Source organism: Taeniopygia guttata, chromosome 2, assembly GCF_048771995.1.
Source record: "Taeniopygia guttata chromosome 2, bTaeGut7.mat, whole genome shotgun sequence".
NCBI lineage: Eukaryota > Metazoa > Chordata > Aves > Passeriformes > Estrildidae > Taeniopygia > Taeniopygia guttata.
In genome coordinates, this window is record NC_133026.1 from 91,938,821 (window position 1) to 91,964,693 (window position 25,873).

Below are 25,873 nucleotides of genomic sequence, written 5' to 3' on the forward strand. Positions count from 1 at the left end.
CAACTACAACATGTACAGTTTTGCATCAATCATTCAAGGAATTATAGGGCCAATAGCATAAAAGTCATTAGAAAAAACAGATTTTTTTAATACTGCCAATTTCTTTAACATCAGAATTTAACTTTACGTCAGTTGCAGCAAGCCTGTTATTTTTTATAGAAAGTTCTGTTTTCATTCCCATCTTTCTTGTCAGCTGAGGGCTGAGGGGAGGAAGGCCCCAAGGCTGCAGTTCCTGAAACACACACACACCTGAGTGGGAGTCGAGTGGGTTTTCTTTACGGACCTGCTGCATGATTCAGCCTCTCTTAGAAGGTCTCTTCTTCCTTTCATGGACTATAATAGTTGCTGCTTTTATTTCCCCCCATGTTACGAAAGAAATAATGTCATAGGTTAATGTCCTGGAAATAAAATTTTATGATTATTCGACAAAGAATCAGGTAACAGCAAAGGCTTGAGTAGTTCATATTCAAAAATATTTATTTTTCAGTTGTTCATGATACGTGTCAAATTCTTGGTTACAGCAAAAAAGTTGTAACAAACAGCATCACAGTGACAAATAATCAAGCCATAAGAGTGAAGTTTATTACAACTGTGTAAACAAAAAAAAGTATTTCTGTCATGGCACTGTCCATGAACCAGATTATGGCATACAGAATCCCAGCAAAAGTCAATAGAAACTTTTGTAAAGAAAACAAACCCCCAAATTGTAGAAGAGTATGCCAAAATGGCCCAATCCACATTTAATCAGAGATAAGAGTGTCCCCAGAATTTTTGCTTGGCTTGTTCTTTAGGAAATTAAATCTTCATTGTTTTCAAGGCATCAATCCAGCATGTGAAATAGTACTATTATTGAATAATATGAATAAAGAGCATACATCTCTTAATTATGACAATGTGAATACCCCTACTGTTACATTATTAAAGGAGATGAGATGATTTTGGAATGTTATTGCCTGTATAGCATGACACCTTTAAGAGATATTCCTCAGGAAATAAAAATAAGTTACTGAGAAATAAAATCCAAAGTACACCATCAGATAAACTTTTTTGTGCATAAATATAAAAAAAGTAGAATCTTATTTTTATGCAATGAAAGTAAACAATTTGATTATAATACAAGGTACATACTGTAAACTGTAGGATACACTTTGAACGAAAAATATACTAATCTCAAACATATTTTATTTATCAGCATCTAAAATGAGATTTTAAAACCTTAGGGGTTTTCTTTTAGATCATGCATTAGTTACAGCTTGCTTGATGGCCACAGTTTTGCCAGCAGCCTTTTAGTGTTCTGTGAGAGCCTCTTAATAAAAACACACAGGTCTGAATTCCACTACATTTTACACATGTACCTTTCATACAGGAAGTTTTGCATATGTTCCATCTGCAGAGAGTAGGTCCCACAACAGCAGGAGGTAAAGACAGAGCAACCAAGGTACAGTTATTAAAAAGTGCTGGACAGTTGGGAGTACACAATATAATTACAAGCTGGTATCTTCAGTTTACAGAAAGCTATACATTTGTTTGTTCAAAAAAAAAAAAAAAAAAGACATCCAACATGTGCTTACTCACATGCTGACACAGAGCTCATGCAAACAATTAGAAAAAAATCTTCCCCATTTTATCCTTCAGAAATGCTGCTTATAGTTCATCCTCAAATAAATTGAGGTTCCCTCATAAACAGAAGGGGCCTGATGTGCAGATTGACTCAAGCAAAATGTAATTGTTTCCTGCACACTGAGACATGAACAGAAGTATCAAAGAGGAGATTTCATTGAATTGGGCTTCATTTCAACACTGTTAGGTCCAAATCCAAATTCACTTGTCATTAAGTAATAAGACTACCTTAAAAAAAATAAAGTTATTTTCTTGGAGGAAGAACATTTTCTTCATAATAGCCTGGATTTACCACATTTCCAGCTGGATCATATCTAGCCACCACAAACGTTGAGCCATCACTAGCAGATGCCTTTCCAACTCCCATCTTTTTTGTGTTCTTCCAAACCATTGCTGTAAAGTGACCTGAAGAAAGAGAGAGAAATATAAACATTCCCTTTAGATACTAAATCTGTAACATTTCCTTTAACATGTGAGGTGCTGGGGGAAAAAAGAACAATATACAGCTGCTTCTTTGTGTAACATGAGAACAAGCTAAGGACATGAAAAGGAACCCTAACTCTACTACTACCCTACTTTTGAGTGCTGTGCCCAGTTCTGGCCCCTCAGTTTGGGAAGGACACTGAGACACCTGAGCGCATCCAGAGGAGGCAACGAGGCTGGTGAGGGGCTTGGAACACAAACCCTGTGAGGATCGACTGAGGGAGCTGGGGGTGTTTAGCCTGGAGAAAAGGAGACTCAGAGGTGATTTTATCACTGTCTGCAACTTCCAGAAGGGAGGTTGTAGTCAGGTGGGGTCTGGTCTCTTCCACCGGGCAGCAACTGGCAGAATGAGAGCGCACAGTCTCAAGCTGTGTCAGGGAAGGTATAGGTTGGATATTAGGAAAAGATATTTCACCAAAAGATTAATAAAATACTGGAATTGTCTTCCCAGGGAGGTGGTAGAATCACCATCTCTGGATGTGTTTGAAAAAAGACTGGACATGGCACTTGGTGCTATTGTCTAGTTGTGGTGTTAGGGTATAGGTTGGACTTGATGATCTTAGTGGTCTCTTCCAACCTCATTATTCTGTGATTCTAGCATTTTGTCTTGAAAACCTGTAACCTGATCTGTTTTCCATGCTACTATTCCCATTTCCATGTTCTGTATCCAAATAAGAACATGTAGCAAGAGAATCGTGAAAGAAGTAGCTTGATAAGTATCTGATGTAAAATTTGACAAAGATATCACAGTCTGTACTCCCTGCAGTGTGAACAGCAGCTCTGAGAGTGACTATTATTCATTTGCTTTAATTGCCTCATACTCCCCCATGTGTTTGCATGTGCAACTCTTAAAAAATCCCCACTGTTTCTGTTGCTTCTTCTGCCTAATTTAATAGCCACCCCTACATTGTTGTTCCCACTATGCATAGGCTGATCCCAAAGTCAGGGAGAAAAGACTAATTTTCTTAATCTGAAACAAGGTCAGGTGCCTCTCTTGCTTGAGCATTATTTAAGGAACAACATTCTCAAATACATTTTGCACTAGATTGTTAATATGCAGCCAATGACCTGTTCCCAGTCTCCAAATTAGCTGAAGTGATCTCTGTGAGTAGAGTGATATAATTCAGCAGAAGTCACATGTCAATTTAAGCAACACAGTACATTTAGTAAGACTCCTAAATGATTCTAATTTAGTATTTCTTGCAAATTAATTTCCCTTAAAAATAAGTTGCCTGTTCAAAACTTCGAAGTCAGAGGAAAAACGCAGTACTGAAAAACCCTACAAATTTTGCTCATTTTCTAATTTCTCAGGGTTTTTTTACACTTTTGTAAAAGTTTTTTAGCATAATAGTAGAAGTTTCATCTTTGAAGAGACAGTTCCCAGTCTGAACTTACCTGTCCTAGAAGAAAACCCTGGGTTTTGAAAGCTGTAATTTTTTATTTCACTGTACCATCTATCAGCCACATCTTTTCCTGAAAGACAAAAGAAACGTGCTGCAGAATCATGACATAAACACAAAAGTGTAGCTCACTTACAGCCTGGCCAGTAAGATCTTTTATAACTTAGAGCTTGGAAGGTAATGAAGACATCTGCCTCATCTTGGATAAGTGCTCCTGTCATCAGGTTTATACATACAGCTTGCACCAGCTTCTTCCTCTTGAAATGTGTTTGAAAATGCCTAAGTGTACCAGATTTTCTAAGCAAAAGGTCACACCTGTGGATGTTTACCCCTTCCAGCTCCAGGTAAACCAAAGAAAAATTAAATTTCTGATGTCTTTTTAGTTTCCCATGTTCTCACCAGCATTGAATATTTCTGACTGTATTTATTTTTAGAGGTGTCTACCTAGCACTAAGCCATTGTGAGGGCCCATTTTGAGGCACTATAATCTGGAGTACTACAGAAACCTCAAATATTCATACTTAGGAGCTGTTTCTGTGTGGAAGCCTATGTGTCCAGCATTGTCTCATCCCACCCAAGGCTTTCCTTGACAACAGCTGCATAAGGACTATGACTACAGCCAGGGATGTAGCTCAGACCCAAAACTGCAGATGCAGTGCAGACAAATGTCAAATGTTACTTGTTTTCCATTACTGGTTGTTAGGAAATTCTTGTGCCAAACACCAGGGGGATGAGAGGGGTTAGGTTTTTCCCTGAGCAACCTCAATAATTAAGTGCCTGCTTTGCGTTCCAGGATGCATCATCCACACAAGGCCAGGAGGTTTCAAAGCAAGCTGCCAAAGCTGTTAAGCCTGCCATCCTGAAGAATGCTGGTCCCTGGTGGACTGTTGGCTGCAGAAGAACAATGAGTCATGCTTTGCTATTTCACAGCAAAAAGTCTTAAACTTGTGCACTTCTGGAAGTCAGACTCCGTGTTAACTTCCTTAAACTTCAGTTTGTTATGACTGAAGCCAGCTAAAAGGATGATGCTGTTAGCCTGGCAAGCTGGTTGTCAGAGCCCCAGCTGATAAGCAAATATTCAATGAAGTGCTATCTCTAGAGAGGTTTATGAACTTGAAGTACTATGAACTTACATGCCACACTGGTTGTTAGGAATAGTGCTTAGTAGAGTAAATATTTTTTTCTACATAGAAAGGTAACAAAACATCTCTTTCCTCCCAAAGTTTCAGGAACAGCAATTGGCTTTTCTTTTCCTTCTCTCCTTGCACCAGAAAAACAAAACCAGTAGACCTGTATTATGGTTGAAGTATGTAACACATACTTATTCCTTTCTTACTTACACTAGAGTTAAAATGAAGGCTAAAATAAAATGCAAATAGTGACCTTTATGCAATACAAGGGGAAAGAAAAAGCACATAGCAAAAAACCACACAACAAATCAATCAGGTCATCCTGTCCCACTCCAGATTTCATAGCTTTGAAGGATTTAGATGGGTTTGTGGTAAGCTGGCTGTAACAGAAGTACAGAAGGTGACTGCTGACATATCAGGCCTTATGAAGCCCATGTATTTTATCTGTACTAGTGCTGAAGTGAATGTACCACATAAGCAAGATTTTAGCAGATGTAGGACTGAATTCTCACTGCTGCCAGGTATTTATTCACTCTGTATATAATGTATCAGTGTAATATAGTATTTAAGAGAAAGTCACTCCCACTCTGCTTACTGTAGCTCTAGGCTGTATGTGACAGAACTTAAAATCTACAAAATGCAAGTATTGCAGGGCACATGGAAGTTTGGACAAACACTTTCTCTTCATAATTAATTTGCTTTTAATTAAAATAATACTATCATTTAAAAAATTGTTTTCTTTTTAATTCAAGAGAGATAGAAATGGCATCAGGTAAGACTGCCTCAATCCTATACCTGAAAGACAATGAGCATAGTTAGCACAGTCTATCATGTGTTAATTCCCAGATTTCAAGGATGAAAGCTTTCAACTGACTGAGGCCAGGCAGTTAAAGCTGAGAAACTGATCACTGTTCTACATTTTTCACATGCTGGATCAAGTTTTCATTATATAGCATTGCTGTCATCATCCTTGAATTAAAAGAGTCATGGCCTCATAAACTGTGAGAAAATAAAGACTGACTTTTTTCATGCAAAAGAGAAGGTCACCAATGGACTAGGCAATTTTCAACAAACTCTGTCCTGAAATCACGTTAAAGAAGCGTCCTGTAAGCGAAGGCAATGAATGGTACCTGTCACATGGCACAGGAAGTGAGGGGGAATGCAAAGTGGAAGTTATTACTTTGTGAGAAGACAGGTAGGTACCTAGCAATCGATTAAACAGACTCTCTTTCCTCTGAAATACTTCTATTCTGATTATTTTCCCTTTGTGGAGCAAAGACAATGCCCTGATGGGACACAAGCCAAACCAGTGTTGAGAGTAATAGCTGGCACACAAGGGACCAAGGAAAACCCCTGTTTTGAACCCAGTAACCTCCAGGCTTCCAGAGAGAAAACAGCACAAGGGTCAGGAGTGCACTGAGCCTACCTGCTTTAGCAGCAACTTGCATCCTCAGACTTACTAGTTCAGAAAACTGACCACAATATTTCCATTTAAATGTATTATGGAATAAATTATGCAGTCCTATTTAGGGTCCGTTTTGATTGTTTTTCAATGTTCCATTGAAAACAGCTCGCCCTGCTCCCAAAGTTCCCCCAAAGCAAAGGAAGTTGGTTACAGTTCAAAATGCTCTTCAGTCAGAAGGAAAAAAGCAGAAAAGAAATGGCTCACATTCCTGATCAGAGCAGAAATGATAAAGTTTACTCCTCTCAAGAAGCACATGGATGTGCCCTGCAGTCAGAACTGCAGCTTGAACTGTTGCTCTGCTTGTGGAACTGATTAGTAAATATTCTGCTGGGCTTTTTTATCACTCTTCCTCTTTGCACTGCTGTAAACTAGGCTCAGAGTTTCAACACTTTCACTATGGAAACGCGGTTTGACTCCACCCTTCTCCCAGGAGAGACAGCTCACTAATGACCTGCTCAGCTAGGTTTACTAGACATTCATTTCAGAACAGGCTGAATCTCAATCTAATGAGTTTCAGTCATCTTCCTCAGGTGAAAACTTGGCGCAACAATCCTTGAACTAACATCCAAGTATAGTTTTGCCCAAGACTAGGACCAGAATCAGCACAGTGATTTGATTTTATTTGCACAAGATACATGCTTGCAACGTGGCCACACTGACTGTGCTTCAAGATTCCTGAGAGGGTCAGAGGAGTGACCATGTGGGCTCAGTCCATATGTAGGACTAACAGTCTAAATTATGTCCTCCTTATTATCAAGGGGCCACTGCATGCAAGCAGTGACTTGTCCATGCTTTGCATCTTATCAGCTGTGCTGTCGTGCATTAAATGTCATTTTTAGCTATTCTCCTGGGTGAGGAGCTGTGTGGATGTTGACGGGGTGAGCACTAACAACTGGTACCAGACCAAGGGTTGCAGGGACCTCTGGGTGGGGCCAGCAACTGGAGCACCAGAAAACCACAAGAGGGACCAGCTGGTGAGCAGGTGAAGTGCTCTGAGGGGAGCTGCAGAAGTGAATGGCCATTGCAGGGTGGGTCTGATCAGCAGCCAGGGACCTGCGTGTGTGAGATGCACTGTGCTGGCGACTGGAGTGGAACTGCAGACTCAGGAATTGGTGTGTCCAGGTGCAAGCTACTGGGGAGATCGGAATCCAGGGAGAGCTAGTGGGCAGACAGTGTCTGAGCTCAGTTACTGCTGGGATCCACACTGGAATTCTATTTCTATTATATACATGTATATAAACATAGGTAATTTAACACTGTACAAGATACTTTACATCTACTTTTAAATCATTTACTGAGAAATAGGTATTTGTATTTCTATATACTACATTAATTTACTTACATATACTCCAGTAACATATATTGGAATCAGACGGAAAAGGAAAGAGGAAGAGGCCACTGGTGCTGTTCATTTTAATACTGACTGCATCTATTTGTGCTGTTCTGCACATAAACACATATCCACAATATATTGTGTAAGGCTGGAAACACATTCCCAGCCTGGGCAAGACTGGACACACATTCCCAGCGTCACCATTGGGAACACAATGCTGTGGCAGCCCTATTCCTGTATTTAGCTCACCTCAACTGGGCCCAGTTAATTCCTCTGGGCCCAGCCTTACTGTTTCTGCTCATACCAAAGAATGCTTAAATCCTCAAGTAATCCAACATTCTAATAGAATCACACAGGCCATATTTCTCTGCAAATGGACAGCACCTTGGTGATCTACTTAAAAACTAAGTTTTCACAACATTCTTTTGACCAGTCAGGGGATAGAGGGTAGATTTAACATTGCCTTTGAAATAAAGTATCTGCCTAGACCAAAGTCATACCAATGGCTTTTGGAAATAATTCTCTGATTTCATCATCTCTCATGCAGGTCCTTACTTTATTTTACTTTATTTAACACTATGGTATGAGCCTGGAGTTAGACAGCAATAGATACATCAAGACAGGCCTTCAGTCAGAGCACACTCCTCCAGGGCTTGGACAGACAGTGCTTGTGCTGTTCTGCACACTAGTCCCAGCCTTAGGAGACCCAAATTCCTCCCATGACAGATTTGGGGGATAGCTGACTGGATTTCTCTTACAAACTCTCTAGGGTTTATAAACCATAGTGCTTCCACCAGCAAGAGGGCATGTTCTTTTCAGCCACACCAGCCATCCCAAACAGAATTCAGACATCCAGTGCTTGCCTTCAGCCTCCCAACACACGAGAAATGAGATGAGGCATCCTGTGAAGCCTGACATAGCACAGCTGCCAAGGCAGGCTGCAGTCTCTCGCATTAGTGGCAGATGACAGCTCACTTATTTGAACAGACAAAGAAAAGTCTGCCACAGAGCAGTTCCTGCAGGACTGGAGGGAGGAAACAGCTGTCAACTCTTTCTTGGATTACAGGGATAAACATATTTCTAGCAACAGCTTTAGGCTATGTAACTCTAAAATCCTGAAGAGAATTCAAGGTATTCTTGTACCAAGGGAAGAGTCATATTAGGCAGCTTTATAGTTGAAAGCTTAAATCTTCCCTGAAACAAGAAATACATCTTCTGGCATTATTACAAAACTCAGCAAGAGCCAAAATAAACAACAGCGTCACTTTTTGAGAGAGAATACAGAGAATTCTAGAGGTTTATTGAGTCTTGCTTTATCTGGGAAAGAAACCAGAAGACACTGCCTGCCTTTGTTAAGTCCCTGAATGGATGTCTTAATCCAAATTTCAGCCTCATTGAGCAGGGTACAAATTAACTATCGAGAGGGAACTATATGAGAAAAAGAGGAAGAATGAACCAACTCCTCAGAGGTGAAGATTAAGCCTAGATGAGAAAATAACTTCCTTTGAAGAACTAGCTTTCTCATTCTGGTACTTCGAGTGATCTTGTTGGAAATGTAGAAATGTTTCACAGAACAAGAGGATGTACTTTATTTTTCTCAACATGGTATTTAGTCCTGTGGATAAAAACCAGCAAAACTTCACAAAACTGGAAAGTTATGTATGTTGTGTATGTATGGAAATGGTGCATTGAAGAAAACAGACCAGATCCAGAGAAAAGACAGACATTTTGTAGAAGGATTTGTGTGTTATGTTTCTAGCTCTCTAAAAGGGAATTCTGTGGTTTAACCTCAAGGGAAGGAGCACAGGCCAGTAACACAAACAAGAAAGAGCTAAGCTCAGTCAGTGAGTCATAGCCACTATGCAAACTCTGCCATACATCTGTGTTTTCCCATGCTGCTCCGAATCCTTTCCTCACACCCTTGTAAGGGACAGAATGCCAAATATGAGCAGATCAAATTGTATTTTTCCACCATGGGTTTCTTTTTCAACATGAAAATTTGGACTAGAGTTGGCACTTGAAGAGGAACCAAACAGCATCCCTGGGACTAAAACTCACAAAAATTTCCAGGTCCTTCAAACAGAGCCTCCAGCCTACAGAAAAGAGCTTCTGTTTCTTTGGGGCTGTGCTGGAAATTCCAGGGGTAGACTGAAATAAAGAAAGCAAGTGGTCACTTTTAATACATCCCACCTGCTGTCCCAGCAGGCTGAGGCATGAGCCCTACTCACTGGAGGGAGGCAGGAGGAAAGAGCCTGCTGAATCTCTCTCCAGCCAAGGGCTCACTACAGGCTATCAGCCTGACCAAAATTCAACTCCTGGGGCACCCAAATCAAAGGCTCCCAGTTACAAATTACATTTGCAATCAGAACATACATGAAGTAAAACAGTCTTCAAAAATGTTGTCATGAAAAAGGGCATAAAGCTGTTTGCTGACACATTTGAAGATACTAGTGGAAGGACATTAGCCACTGTCACTTTGGTGTCCAGTCCTCTGCTTTTGCCCCTACAAACAAGAACTTCTGTGCAGTGTGCAAGAGACATTTTTCCACTTCCCTCACCACAGCTGGGCTGTGGGCTGACCTCTCTTTGGCTGGGACAAACTAAGGATAAAGGTGAAGTAGGAGGCACTGTTGACTTCCTTCTCTCCTGCATGAACACACAAGTACCACCAAAGACAGCTCCACAGCAGGGACACAGGGAGCAGCGTAGCTGCCAAGTCCTGCCTCCAAAGGGACATAACACACCACCACAATCCCATACTCCCTCTGTGCCCACATACGCTTCTTGCTCTCAGGACACATAGGTGACTGCAAACCACCAGCCTGTCCCCAGGGAACCTGGACTGGGCTATGCTGGATACATTTTTGAGATAGAGGAAACTCCAGCACCCTTGCTACCAGATGCAAGCCAAAGTACTTAAGGGATTTATCAGGTGTCTGAGTCAACAAGTGAAGAGAGCTCACCTGATTGGTCATAGGATGCCCATGCCAGGTTTTCTCCACAATTCCCATTAGCAGACTCAGAGCTGTGCTTGAGGACCCTCGTAGTAGCCAGTTCTTCTGCATACCTAGCAAATGAATCCACACATTCAGTTAGGGACCACAGCTGCAATGAGCAGAAAGGAGGAGGAAGAGAAGAATATGCAAGCAAAGAATTGTGCTGGAAGATGATGGGTTTAAGTCAAGTTGCAAAGTCCTGAAGCCAGAGATGCTTTAAAGTTACATAGACCAATGAGTTAGGCAAAGGAAAAACATGTTTTCCTTCTCTTTCATGAGTATCTGTATAAATTCTGAGAAGGGCCTAGAAGAAATCAAAGGGCAGATCCCCTTGCACCATATTTTATCCAGCACCTGGAAATCCTACGGCCATCCTCAAACACAGCTGTGGGTGGAAAGGGATGTACCTACAGCAATTGCTACAAGTGCCACCTCCTGGCATTTCTAAGTCCCTCACAGGAGGAAATTAATTGTTCTCAGTGAGACTGGGAAAAAAAATAGATGTGGGAATTCAGTCAAAGCAAGCATAAACCCCCTACATTTACAAATGAAAGAAAAAAGTCAATTGCAAAAAAAGAGCAATGTTCCAGGCAATACGATGGAAGAGAAGGGGATCACATGGAGACTCTGAGGCAACAACTGTGTAAACCAACATAGGGATAAGCAGCACTGTTTCTATAGAATTTGACATGTGGGTGAATGTGGGATGTATTTTATTTTCTTAGAAAAATAGGGTTAAGAAGAACATAATGGGTAAAGCAATTACTCTCTTTATTCAGCATTGGAAAGGCTTCAGTACAGAGATAGGGAAATTGGAACGACCATTTGTTATTTCCTATAGTGGCAACAAAGAGAGTCATCAGGTCATAGATTTAAAATTCAAGTGAGACAAAGCTCTTCTTCTACACTGTGCAGCAGAAGTCATTGCCACAGGATAATGCAGGCACCAAAGCACATGTGAGTTTGAAAAAGAGAGAGGCAAAAACAGCGTATGGATATGGGGAGGAATCTTCACAGCATATTAAACAACAGCAACAAATAAATGAGGATACAACTTACTACTTAGGAAAATGGTGATGTCCAGGATAAATCCGTAATTTCCAGAAAAAGATAATAGGGGAAGGATCACATTTGTTTTGTCCTCCTACTCCTTCCCTAATCGTGAATTACTGGCATCTGCCAGAGACATGAATTTTGTGCAGCTGAACATTTTGACCCAAGCTAGTACTTCAGTCATTAGGTTCTAATTTCCTTCTGCCCTAATCCTCCCACAAAAAAAAAAAAAAAAAAAAAAAAAAAAAAAAAAAAAAAAAAAAGAGTATTCATCTACATCCATTGATTTAGAAATAATGAAAACTTGTCAGTTGTCAGTTTGCTAGATTCTGGACTAAAGGATATTTAGATGCTATCTCTACAGTTCTGTAATTTTTCTCAGGATCCTCATATCCCAAGTTAGAGGCAGGACTGAGACTAAGTACACATTGCAGATGGATGAAGCTGCCAGGGATTTGAGACAAAAGGTGATTAATCCACTCCAGCTCAGGCAGTTGAAAGCATGAGATTTTCATCTCAGATCATCACCCTATGCTTCATTACAGTCAGAGATAAACAGACACCTGCTGAGGCTGACTCATCTCATGTTAAAGCCAGGATCCAATAATCAGTTCACCTGTCACAGTAACTGGACCTGAAAATAGTAGGAAACACACCATTTTCAACACAGGTAGAGAAGCAAAGAAAAGCACCCAGAGAGAATAGCATCTAAACACATACCAACAATATATATATATATGTCCTATATATAGGATATACTCAAAGAAAAGGTGAAGTTCCTCTTTTAATTTAAGAATATGCAAGATCTATCTTGACAAATATGAGATTTCTTAAATTTCATGTCTTTTATTCAGATCAAAACATTTCTTGTTCTTGCTATCAACCAGTTTTACCTGTCTCTGAATGTGTCTTTTAAGTTACAGACCTCAACCAAAGAGAAACCTCTCTTTGTTGTTCATTGCAGCAGGGCATCAGCTGAGACCAAAGAGGGCTGTGAGGAATTTCTGAAGGATCTAAAAATACCCAGCAAGGGCAACAGCACACTTAGAGATAAATGTGGAGCAACGCATATTTGATAGAATAATCTGAACTATTCACACAAGCCAACTTCTTCAAACTGAGTGTAGCACTTCTGAGACCAAACAAGTGCTATTGACAAGTCAATGAAATCTCTTACTCACTGTGAGCATGAAAAACAGAAACAAAAAAAGAAACCCTTAGAAGAACAGAAGGAAAGCCCCAGCAGATTACAAGGTTGGTGGATGAGTCACTGGCTTTCTATATCTTAGGAATACTGTATCCAGTTATAATGGTGTGTCAAGAAAAGAAAAAAAAAAAAGTGAAAACACCAAGATTTTTCTTGCTGCCAGAGGTCATGTCCACATGCCATTTACATGGTGTGTTGTACAGCACAACACCTGGGAGAAATCTAGGAGCCACACAGTTCATCTGTGTGACATCTCTGTCCCATCATTCTGGGACAATAAATCAGGTTCTGGAAAGACTACAGCATCTCTGGCTCCTAATAACTCAGCACAGAGAAATCTGTGTGGTTGTGGTAGAAAGATAATGGGAGCAGATCTTATGTCTAGAGTAGGGATCAAACTGCCCGCCATTTAGTATAATTTATCTTCCAAATAGTTTAATCAGCATTTGCTCCTTCTATTATCTTCTTTGTACTGTGAGGATCAGCATGAAAAAAAATTGAAGATTATAAAATCTACTTTTTGAAAAAGATTGCTGTAAATAGAAGAGAATTAATCTGGTTATCATAACTATAGCAAAGAGGACAAACAGTATTGGACTCAAATTTCTGTAAGGAAGATTCAAGTCAGAGAGCAGGAAGATGGATTCACTGTATGTTAGACTGAGAAGAACTTGTGCAGACTTCAACACTGGAGTAGAGGCAAGATGTTTCCTTCCTGACAGAACAGAGAACATATAATACTTTTACATTTGAGGCTGGACGAGACAGATAAATTAATCAGAAAATACTTCCTCCTGATTCTACTGATCTTAGACCAGTTGCCACTTTTTACCATGAATAAGTTCTTTTTTCTCTATTTCAGCAGGAGTAGATATTCTCCTGCAGGTGACAATCCCTCATCTGACAGAAGTGGTGGTGGAGCATGTTTTATACAACTGCCCTCTGCAGAAGACACCTACCAATGCAGACAGATGTAGTGCACATGTGAAAAAGGCTCCCAGAAAGATTTGTACAGTTGTGACCACAAAAGTGTCCATGTGACCAGCTACAGCTATGGGATGGAAAAAGAGAAGATGAAAGAGGAGAGTCCCTCGCTTTCTACTCAGTAAGTCTTCACTGGTTATCAGCATGCCAAAATGAAACAGTAGTAAACACAGTAAACCTAGCAGATAAAAGTAAACACAGTCAAACCTAACAGATAAAAGAGTCACAAATCTCTTTAGAGAAAAGAAAGGACTGAACTCACTGTTGGGCTCCTCTGTTTAACTTCTTGCAGAGTTTTAATGGGGGGACTCCATGTTTCTTCCTGTAGTCATTGTGTACTTTCAAGACTTCTTCAGCAAATTGTTTGGAAGCTGAAATCAAATTTTAAAAAAAATTGGAAAGGTCTGTAAAATATAGACATTAGTGAAGACAGAAAAAACATACCCTGTACCTAAGCCCTGATGCAGGCTGGACAGAAGAACACAGGATGAAATGAACCACTGACTTCCATCCAGAAACAAACTAACAGATACTCCCATTGGGAAACTACAGACTCACCAAAGGTTAAAGAAAACTGTGATCCTTACTGCTTTCCTCAATAGCAAGGTGGTTTAAAGTTGTTCAAACAGTTTGTCAGTTCAAAACCAAAATCTGTTTGACTGACTTTCATTTTAAGATATCTGTACTGCATCACCATTCCAATCTCAGAGTAAGCAACAACTAAGTCCTTCGAGAAGATGCATTAAAAATACAAATGATTGTTCCTCTAAGCAAGGATTGTCTGTATTATTCAGGGTACCACCTAAAAAGAATGAAGATATTAAAATGTTTAGATCTCTGCAAGTACTTGGAAACATGCAACATTCTTCTAATTCATTTTATAGTACAAATTCATAGAAATCTCAAAATGCACCTTTATTTGGCTCAACACAAATAAATGTTGACAACAGCAAGTGGTAAGGAAAGATACAACTACTGTGGCATGGTCTTTATATTTATTAATGACTCATCAGCTTCATTTCTGAGTGTCTCAGTTAGCATGACTACCATCATTTTCCTTGTAAGACACTTGGGAAACCCAAACAGATCCAATGACTAGAAAGAGTTTCCTGTTATTAACCTTGGATTTCACAACTTCCTCTCACTAGTTGATCCTGACAACTAAAATCAGTCATTCTCTGCTGTATTAGCATTATTCTCTTCTGCTGTTTGTAATGATCCACTTTCCCCACAATAGAGCTGTCAGTTTGCACACATTGGTCTCAGAAATTTTTCCTAAGATGATTACCCAGCTCACTCTCATGCTTTTGGTTTTTCTTGGAGCTCTCTCCAGTTTCCTCAATAGCACTGGGATAATATAGCAGCCTAATATAATCTCAGTATCCAATGCATACAAGAAAGCTATTACCATTTCATATTACTTTTGAACACAGTCTGAAGCTGGTTTGACTCTTTCCTGACTGGAGAGTCATTGTGGACATATATCTAACATATTCTCCATAATATGCTTTCAGAATAACTTTTTTGGTATCAGTTTGTTGGTATAACACAGCAGCCCTGTTGAACCTGGTGACATCTGCCCACCACCTTCCTCCTCTTCAGTTCTCCCTCAGTTTTGTGTATCACAAGTTGCACATCATCAGAAAAACAGGTACCTCCATTCTGGTATTCAAGTACACAAACTCCTTTTTGCTAATGAACCTGCCCCATCAGTCTTGCTACCATAGCTCACAGCTTACTGATTCTATCAGGCCAGAGTCTTAAACCTCTCATCTGCTCTGTTACAGAGGTAGCCAATTTCTACAGCATTTATCACAAGTCACTGAGGAAAGCAAGCCTACATCAAATTCACCCCCTCCCCTGATGCAGGGGGTCCAAGCTTCCAGCAAGGAAATGTTAAGACAGCCTACAAATTACAGACATTGAAAAATATAGCTTTGAAAGCTGCATTACATACTCCAGACTAGTTTTTTGGGGTGGTTTTTTTAGTTTTTTTGGGTTGTTTTTTTTGCTTGAGACCATGCTAAACTTGTGGCTGTTATCACCTAGACTTAATATCCTACCCACTCAGAACTGAATAGATAAACAATCTGACCTGCAAGTACGGAAGTTTTTATCCAAATAATTTGCTCGCAATGACAACATAAAATTGAAATTCTAATTTAAAAAAAAATTCAACTGAAATACAGATTTTGCAGAGCTCAGTCCATAGATTAACAGAAATACTGCAGTGTAGCTCTGTACTAACTTTTTTGACTTACAAAGATAACAAGTCATGGACAAAACTGAGTTGCTTCTAGCTGCAACAGGCACTGCGATGCTGTCCCTGGAGAACCTCCATCCTCCCCTTCCCTCAGAGGTGGCTGCTATAGAAATGCTTATCTTCTGTGAGTCAAGCTCATGTGCTAACCACCTCCCTCTGTACAGCTTTTCCCATGCCTGATGATGTGTGGAGAGGGACGCCCAAGTGCCAGATATATTTCAGATTTGTTTCAGGACGCGTGTTAAGTTTTTCCATTTTACCAGTGTTCCATACACTGAGAAGCCAGGCATTAAAAGTGAGAGTTAATGGGAGCTTTCAGGCTCCCACCCAAATGGGAACAGCTTCCCAAACAGCTGTGGAGACGTACCTCTTTCCCTTCATGTAAGCTGCTTAAGCTGCAAGAAAAAAATTATTTTCTACTGCCAGACAGTTAAGTTTGGTCATGAATCATTACACACCTTAATAAGTAAAACAACTGAAGGTATTAGATACAGTTGCTTGCTCCTCAATAGTTAAGTATTTGCCTCTATTTCTTACTCTTCTGGAAAATAGGCTAAGATAATGGCAGCATGTGACGTTGAATTTCTAAGCTATGATGTGGTACAGATCATACCTACAGCTGTTATGGTCTTGGACTTCCAGTTTCACTGATCAACTTTGTGTGACAGGGAAAAATAAGCAGAGGAATCTAGGTTGCCTTTTCCCATCACATTTGTTTTTCTGAGAATTCTATTTATCTATTCTTACTGTCTCTAAGCAGTGCCAGTCTACTCAATCTTTCTTGCATGAAGAGCTCTTCATGCCTGAATCCATACAGCCTCTTGTTAGAGCTGTCTTCTCCTGTCATTTCTGCTTTAGTTTGGGCACCAAAACAGAGGTGAGTTACTTGAACATGTGCTCCACAACACAAGCTGCCCTGCATCACCTCTGCAGCTGTCAACTGCACCTCCTCCGCTGGTCTTGTGGAGCCACAAGATGAAAAGAGTGAATTGTTCCACAAAGCACCAAATCCCTACACAGCAGAAATGCTGTGGGTAGCCTTTACCTCAGCACAGGGGACATTATAGCAACATTATAGCAGGCACACACATGACTAGCAAAACAGGCATACATTTTTATGCCTAAGTATCCACCCTAGTGACACAAAAATGAGCCCTGTATCAATCTCCACAGGTATTGTTTCTTCTCAATGCTTTTTGTCCTATTGCTTATGGATTAATTTTCACTGGTAATGTTTTACTTTCCATAAATACTAAGTTTTTCTATTTAGCTTCAAATAATTAATATATAATGCTGTCAACAAGAGAGAGTTGGGACTGTTCAGTCTAGAGAAGACAAAGCTTTGGGGAGACCTTATTGTGGCCTCTGCTTAAAGGAAGTTTATAAGAAAGACAGAGGCAGACAATTTATTATGGCCTGTAGTGATAGGACAAGGGGTAATAGGCTTAAAATAAAGTAGATTCAGGCTAGATGTATGTAACATTTTTTAATTACAAAGGTGGCAAAACACTGGCACAGGCTGCCCAGAGAGTTGGTGAATAACCCATCCCTGGAAACATTCAAGGTGGTTGGATGGAGCTCTGAGCAATGTGACGTAGTTGAAGATATGCCTGCTCTGGGGCTTGTATTAGAGGACCTTCAACAGCCTCTTTGAACCCAGATTGTCCCACATTACTATGAAACAAACCTCATTCAGAATTCTACAGGGAAAGATACCATTGTGTCTGTCTCAATCTCTCTCTGAACCATGACAGAAGCTTCAAACTCTTCACCCAATGTGTGCATTAGAGGTAAATTGAGATAGCGACCCCACCTTTCAATCTTCCCCCAGAAATAAATACCTAGAAATTTGCTTTTACATTAACAGGACACTGCATGTTACTCCCATGTCACTCTTACAGGCCCAGATCCCAGGCAGAAAGAAACTATCTTGTTTCCAGCCAGGACAGAGCTAATTTTTGCAATAGCCAGGAAGGACCACATCTAGGACCTGGAGATTATTCTATACCACCTCTCATCATTTTCCAGGAATGGGGGAAGGGGCCTCTTCCATGTCAAAGTAGCATGGCACGATCAGCTATTTTAGGCTCCAAGTGGTAGTGAACATTTGCATATGAATCACTCACCTGTCTTGCACATTTTTCCATAAATATTGTTGCTGTTACTTTTTCTTCCTGTTTCTAGTAAATTGTTTCTCATTACTGTTTCCAGTAAATTGTTCTTATCTCAACACGTCTTTATTCTTTGTTTCTCCAATTCTCCTCTCCAGCCAACCATGGAAAGGGAGAGAGGGGATTGAGAGAGCAGTGCAGCATCTGGGGTGGTTTAAGTGGGAACACTAAATTGGAGAATATCATTCCTAAACCACAACAGAAGCCAAGTGCCAGAATACATGGAGAAGACAGATGCAAAGCAGATAGAAAACACATAAAAGGTAATTAAGTAATCGTTTAAACACTGAATTTAAAGCTCTGCTTTAAAGCCGAAATCCCTTCAGTTTCCCTTGATTCTGCAGAATTGTTCTGCTCTACCCTGAAGCAGAAGTGGGTTATGGAATAAGAATGCAGCAAATACAGCTTTTAGTATGCCCAACAGGTTTGTCAAAAAAAATAATTAGAATGTTTAGGGTACTGTAAAGTAATTACATCAAAAAGTACTTTGTTACTGTCCCAGGTAACTGATACTTCTATTTGTGACAAACTTCTCAAAGTACATTCACTGACTGGAAATAAACAAAATTCTCAGTAAAAGAAACCCCAGCTTCTAAAGACAACATTTGCAGCTAGACTCTTTTAAGAGAACTGACATTTATTATTAATCTTTATCCACAGTTGAAATGTAACTCTCTGGAAACCATCCCTAGCTGAATCTTTCCCACTGTGAGAATAGCATTCCTTCTATGGAGAAGTGATGGATGCCTAACTGATATGAGAAATGTTCAGAAGATAGTCATGTTCTACTGCACTTTAACTCAGCACTTTGGTTTGAGGCCACAAATGCTTCAGGGTGGTCTCATGCTGGCTGATGTCTGCGGTAACACAGGGAGTGAATGTTCCATGCTTCATTCTCCACATATTTAACTGCACTTTCTTGGCCCCCATTTGGGACTGTAACATCTTCCAATACTGGTCCTTAATGCTCTATGTCATTTGGGAAAATGTATCATGTTTCATCCATGATCCATTTCCAGCCATAAGAACTTATTTCCCCAGTGTTAAACTCCCATTTTCTCTGACATAACTGGCTGATTGCTTGGAAATAAACAGAAGAAAGGAAACCATGTATAAATCTTGGAGGAAAGGAAAGATAAAATCATACTATGTTTAGAAAGTATTGTATCCTGGGTGGCATTTCCTTGTCTCCTCTTACACAATCGAGAATTCAATAAAGGAGTAAGGTCTCCATCCTATACAATAGGCATTTATGAGAGATATCATAATTGTTGGTACATGATTCCAAGCTGAATTATCCTGTAACCTTATTAAAAGTTAGAAGAGAAACTATTGCTGATGGAAGTGAAAGGAATTGGGAGTTATAATTATATACTAGTTTAAATGGGAGTAGTTTCCTGGAACCTTCCTATGCTTGCTGCTCAAAATAGCTTTCTCTTCAGCTCAGGAGATCCTTCTTCAGGGAGGAGTTTGTGTGATGTTTCTCAGCATTCAGTTTTGCCTGAATTTGCTCACATGCTTGCTTATCACTGGGGTGAGCTTCAGGACAACAGTGAGATGTCCAAGTTAACAGCATCTGATGGACAAGGACCCCACTCATTTCAATATCTGAGCTTGCTCTACAGCAAACTGACAACTTAATAACCTTGCATTACCTGTGCCACACAATGTTACACACTCTTTTTCCCCATACCAGATTTGGGGCATGTGGCCTGAGACTATGAAGCTGCTGGTGCAATAATGTTTCAATGACATGAGTCATGTCACTGTTTGATTGCTAATCCTATTCTTGCTATAATAGACAGTGCTGATTACTTCCTCACTTAAGGCCTTTTATAAACAGCAAGGCAATTGACTGCCCTGATTAAAAAGGAACACCTGGTAAACTGGAGGCTGCTCAGCTCTGAGAGGCAGCAGAGCCTTCTATGATACAGGCATTTAAGAAACAAGCAGCACTAATCAGCAGTTTTGAGGTCTTGAGCACTGACAGAAGCAACTTGTCACTTCCACTGGAGGCAAGGGTGTGAGGAGAAGACCTTGGCTTGTAGCCCCTGTCTCCTCCAAACTGACCAACAATCAGAACAGCAAGCAGTCACTTCCATGGAATGTTCATATTGCATAAGGTTGGAACTGATTGCTCATCATCTCCAGAGCAGCCAGTCCTTTTGCATGAAAGACAATCAAAAGTGTTGTTTTTATTACTATTCTGCCAGGAAGGACACCTGAATATTGTAATCATGCCACACACCCACAGAGACAACATTTGTAGGCAGCTAATGTGTATGCTGCTATCCCTTTCAAAAAGACAAAGGAGACTCTCCCATCAGAAGGACATCCTGTTCTTAAATCCAACTGCCACAGAATTCCTAGGGCACGTGCACTTCCAAACACAAAGCCATAAGTGACCTGCATGTGTTAGAATCACACTATGCAGAAGTAATTCATGTGATCTCCATCTCTTCTTCCCCCAACGCTCTATCTGCTCAGAGTTTATACTTACAGAAATTTATTGAAGAAAATAAGGCACAACTATATTCACTAATGAGTAACAACAGAAATCAGTTGTTTTGAGTAATTGTAAAGAAGTAATTGAACTGAAATGGAATAATATTTCTATTCATATTTTGGATGCTGCATGTTCTTATGCTCTACAGATGGACAGCAACAGACACAACCTTGTTTTTACCCAGTGCCAAGCTCAATTTACATAGCACTGCTAGCTGTGTGGTGCCAACCAAAGTCTTTGGAAAGTGAAGAATTTTGCAAACAAGAATCAAAGTGAGATAGAACAATCCCATGTCTGCTGGGATATGCTCCAGCATTTCACCCCTACCATTCATGTTCTGTCATGGTTTGGGGTAAGCATACCTGACCTAGCTTTAATCTCATCACTCAAATATCCTCCCACTTTGCTTTTCTGCCAAGGACATCCAAGATAGCTGTGGCAATGCTCAAAGTATGTTTACTTATGCACCTCCCTGAGGCATGGAAATATGGCCATGAACATTTCTTCTGATCGCTGATGTATGTGAACTCACCTATCCAGTACCCAAAGTCAGGCAGGAAGGCACAGAAATCTTTCTTTACTCACATTTACTATCAATTACATCACCTGATTTTCACCCTCTGCTCAACAGGCTGAACTCCAGCTCTCGCAATTCAAAATATTTTAAAAAAGGTATTTATTTCATAGAATCACAGAATAATAGAATAGTTTGGATTGAAAGGGACCTTTGAAGGTCATCTAGTCCAATTCTCCTGCATTGAGCAGGGACAACTTCAACTATACCCTGTTGCTCAGAGCCTCATCTGACCTGACCTTGAACACTTCCAGGGATACATTAAATGATGTTTACAGTGACCTAGACAAGCCCATATTGTCTTCCTACACAACATCCCAGATTCCTACCACTTCCTTACACCTACTTGCACAGGAGCCAGTTCTGCACCAGGGAGATTGGGCCTCACCTCATCCCCCTCTGCAGGGCCAACCAGCCCAGCTCTGGCTGCTGTTCAGACCTTCACAGACTGGGCAGAACTTGCCTATATCTGCCTGTAAGAACAGAACAGAGATAGGCTCCAATTTATCTTTCAGAGAACAGCACAGCCTCTACAGAAAGAGAGATCTGACATAGCCTTCTGGCCTGTTGAGATAAATAATGAACAACCAAACAGTTAAAATCAAAATATTTGTTTTCTCATACTTTTTGTTCCTGCACATAGAGCAGCAAAAGAAGCAAATTCAAACCCAGGCAAGACAGACACTAACAACAGTACTGATGTACTGATAGAAAATGCAGGGTTTGCATGTTTCCAGTAATAAAACCTTTCTTCATGGGGTTTTTTTTGGGTTTTTTTGGTTTGTTTTGTTGGTTTTTTTTTGTTTTTTTTTAATGCACAACACAATAGTATTGGAAACCTTGGTAGGTATGTCAGTTACTATAGGCCATCACATTCTATCTTATTCTTTCTGAACCCTACCCAGTTGTTTTGGTATTTATCTGCCTTGAACACGAGGCACTAAGGGTATAATCTAACAGCTGACAGGAGCAACCACTGTTGTAAGGGGTGGCTGCTGCATTCTCCTCCCCCATCAAAACCCTGATGATTAAACAGACAGGTAAAAATTGGGCCCACAATACTGTCAAAGCCTGACACATTCCTGGAAGACTTTTTTTTTATCCTACTGAACTATTTTTTATTCTTATTGAACTTGAACCTGGCAACCAATGTCTTCTGCACACAGCAACTGGAGATGCAGGGCTATGAATTGAATTACCTTTGGTTTTGAAAAGTCATTTTCCCACCACATCTCCAGCTCAGCTCTGGTGGCAAGTTCTGCAAATGTTCTAATGTTACCAAATGCAAAAGCTCAATTTCTAGCAGTTCAGAACAATCCATCTTCCTTATCCCCACCAGTCCTGTAAAACCAACCAGCACAACTCTTTCTCATTTTGGCAGCTTGGGAGTATCTAATTTCTCAGAAAGCAAACAGGTCACTTGTCTAGTGACCTGTATTTTTGTCATGACCTGCCATGGCTGTCTCTTACCAGAATGCTGAAGTAAAAGTCAGCATTTCAGCTGAAGATGTAGCTCGTTCTGCAGAAAACACAACAGTCCTTTTCACTGTATTCTGAAGATGCACCTTAAGAGTTAAAAACAGCACATGCTTCTAAATGACATTAAAACCAGCATGGAAAATTGTATTTAGTCTGGTTCCTGTCTCTTTTCCTTTTCTCAAAACCCTTTCTCAGCCCCTCTTTGTTTTTTTGTACTGACTCAACATGCAGAGCAGTGGGTAACTCCCAGCCCTTTCTATGGAGTCCCGCCCACATTTGCAGTAGCGGGGAAAAAAAGGAAAACAGCAGAAAAATAAAACAAAACTTTAAAAACAGAACCAAATTCCGTAAAATAATTGCCGTATTTACTGAGCCTGACATTGACACCTTCTGCAGAATAGAGAGCTATTCCCCCGTAGGGAGCAAGTGGGGCAAGCTCCCTTCCCCCACGAGGTTGAACCCGGGGAGGGGGGAAGTGGGAGAAATAAGACTTTTAGCAGCCTTTCCTACCACCATCCCAGCCTTTTCAGAGACTCCCACTGCTCAGCAGAAATCCACGTGCTCCAGAGCGGAGGAGTGGAGCTCGCAGGCAGCTGCTCTCCCGAGCATCGCCCGCAGCTGCTGGCAGGGATGGATATCCCCGGTGGGGCCAGGGCTGCGCCGGGGTCAGAGCCCTGCCAGCACGGCACTGCCAGCAGCAGGGCAGCGAAGAGCTGCCAGCTCTCAATCTCCTCCTTTCCTGCAGAAACAGTATCCCTGTCTTCTTGCCTAGAGCTCTCTGCGACCTGTGGGGACGGCTGCCTGCACCCCCACTAATCCAAATGGTGTGTGAAAAGACCTTGGGGAGGGCAGAGAGGGTCTCCGTATTTGGCTTAAGTCTTTGCAGGGGTTATGACCACGGGAGGCATTTTCTAACCCTGACAAGGAAGTTTCAGTATGAATTTGATTTCGTCAGCCCGCAGCTTCCAGGGAAGAAAGCTGAGTCAGAGGTGCTGATACTTTCAACACTCAGCTCTCTCCAATGAAACACAGCAATGCTAAGTCTCTAGCTCGGACACTTGGAATGAACATGGCTTCAAATATAATCTAATAACTACTAATACAACACTATTGGAGAGTTTTTACCGAAGAACTGAGATTTCCAGCAGCAGGTTTTTGGGTTTTTTTTTTGTATGGTGATATTTAGACCTCAAGACAGATTTATCAAAATCAAGAGGTTAAAGAAACTGCTCGTTTGATTTATATTAAAGTAGTGGTCCTGCTTGTCATGAATTAGAGCATCCTTAAATTAAACCTTCAGGTAATCTCTGCCTTAACTTTCTGACCCAGGAGAGGAGTAAGGAATCTGTACTGAGGTCAAACAGATCTGTCATGCAACCAGTTACATGTTCATGTACCCTAGTACAGAGAAATTGGTCTGCATCATACCTTATGAGTACTAGAGTGGGAACATATTATGTATTTCACACAAAACACAGAGGAAGCAGTATTCTGTACAACAGCTGTTCTCCCCATTCAAAGGCAAACCACACTGAATGATCTCAGACAGGAATTTGAAGACTTCAGTGGACTAGAAAGGGCAGATGGGATCTAGTCTATAAACCAATTGTCAGGACAGGATCTCAGTTTTATGATTCATCTAAAAATATTGCACGCAGTTCAAAGACAATAACCTGGACCTAGTTTAACATTGGTTTGCATTACACAAGTAGTTAGAAAACATTCTTAACATGCACCTAGATTTTAAGCTCTATTTGTATAACCACTTAAGGATGCAAACATTACCCAAGCCTTGGCAAAGGGAGTTTCTGGTCTGCCATTGTTCCTAAGTTTGTAAAAATCAACTAATGCACAGCAATAAATGTGCAGGGGAAAAAATGAAGATGGTAATTGCTTTATGACTGTTTTAGCAACTTTCATGCATTAAAATAAAAGGAGATTTTTATTCCTTTGGGGATTGTGAGGTGCACAGTGGAGTATCTCTATTGCTTTTGCCCAATGTGGTTTGCTAATGTAATGTATAGGCACTACACTGATTTGGTATTTGTACTTTTTAGCATGGGAAGTGCTGAGCTTGGTATTTCACAGCAACTACACTTACTTAAATTGTTATAGGGTTATTTATCCCAATCTAGCTGCCAGGATATGAGGCCAAACCCACCCATTGGCAGCTGGACTTTGCCAAAAAAAAAAAAAAAAAGCAGGTGGTTTGTCTGGACTGGGTGTCATACCAGTAAGCCCTTTACAGTCACATCTGCAGACAGCTCTGATCTCATCAAGCAAGCTGACCTTTAAAAATAAAGAAAAAGGGAAAAAAACCCAAAACACCCGTGCTGAGGCCCTTTAAAGTGTTACTCACACAAAGATTTTCTTTAAGTTTCTCTGAAGAGGCCTATAGTTTTGAGTTAATCAAGCACTAAATTTTGCTGAGCATGTCCCCGTATGTGCTGTTCACACACAGGACAGAGACACAACATGCCACCAGGCTCTGATTTGTCACAGAAACAATACCCTAAGAACAAGAACAAACAGATCCCATCCAGTTTCACAGCTGTATCAGAAATTCAGGACAGTTTTTCACTCATGGCCTTAGCAGGACAAAGATGGAGAAAATCCAGGGCACTCAGCACTCTCTTCTTAAGGTCTCTGGCTCCTTGGCAACTTTGGAGAAGTCTCTCCAGCCTAAACTGAGCAGGGCACACAGACAGCCAGCAGCAGTGGGGAAAGAACCAACAGCACAGGCAGCAGCAGCAGCAGGAAAAGGCTTAAAGAAAACGTGCACAGCTGGGGAGAGACTTAGGAGCTGATCAAGTCTGTTCTCAGTTAAATGGTAACCAAATTTTACATTTAAATCCTTCCGACAGGAAGGTGATAAAGCTTATCCCCCTCGAAGCATCCTGCTGCTTTTCTGCAAGGCTAGTAAGTTTTGTCAGACAGCAAGACACAAAATAACTTTAAAGCTACAGGATTCCTAGTAATTTTTTACAACAAAGCAAAAGTACTTTAGGTTACAAAATACAAACTTTACAAAGTTGTACATGAAATACAACTACCTCTACACCGTGCAGGCTAAGGAGGGGGGTAGCTTTTCTTTTCGTTTTTTTCAATCCAACCCTTTGTCAGAGAGAAAGCTCCTCCCAGGCTGTACCATGCACAAATGAAAGCAGCCTTCTCCGAGGAAAGCCACTGAACGCTTTAGCAACGCTTTC

General features: G+C 40.6%; 1 protein-coding gene across 2 annotated transcripts in view; it reads right to left on the reverse strand.

The window, feature by feature from the left end:
- Positions 1–456: 456 nt before the first annotated feature.
- Positions 457–25,873, reverse strand: part of GLIPR2 (GLI pathogenesis related 2) — a 32,736-nt gene continuing 7,319 nt past the window's right edge. Inside the window, exons 1-5 of one of the 2 annotated variants that reach the window (XM_030265862.4) lie at positions 18,061–19,030; positions 13,934–14,042; positions 10,395–10,498; positions 3,499–3,576; positions 457–2,025 (exon numbers count right to left, since the gene is read on the reverse strand). In XM_030265862.4, the coding sequence (XP_030121722.1) occupies positions 1,865–2,025; positions 3,499–3,576; positions 10,395–10,498; positions 13,934–14,042; positions 18,061–18,133 (525 nt within the window). In that variant the 5' untranslated portion in view covers positions 18,134–19,030 and the 3' untranslated portion in view covers positions 457–1,864. Of the gene's footprint in view, positions 2,026–3,498; positions 3,577–10,394; positions 10,499–13,933; positions 14,043–18,060; positions 19,031–25,873 lie in introns of those variants that run through there. The other variant, XM_041714676.2, reaches the window with a different exon arrangement.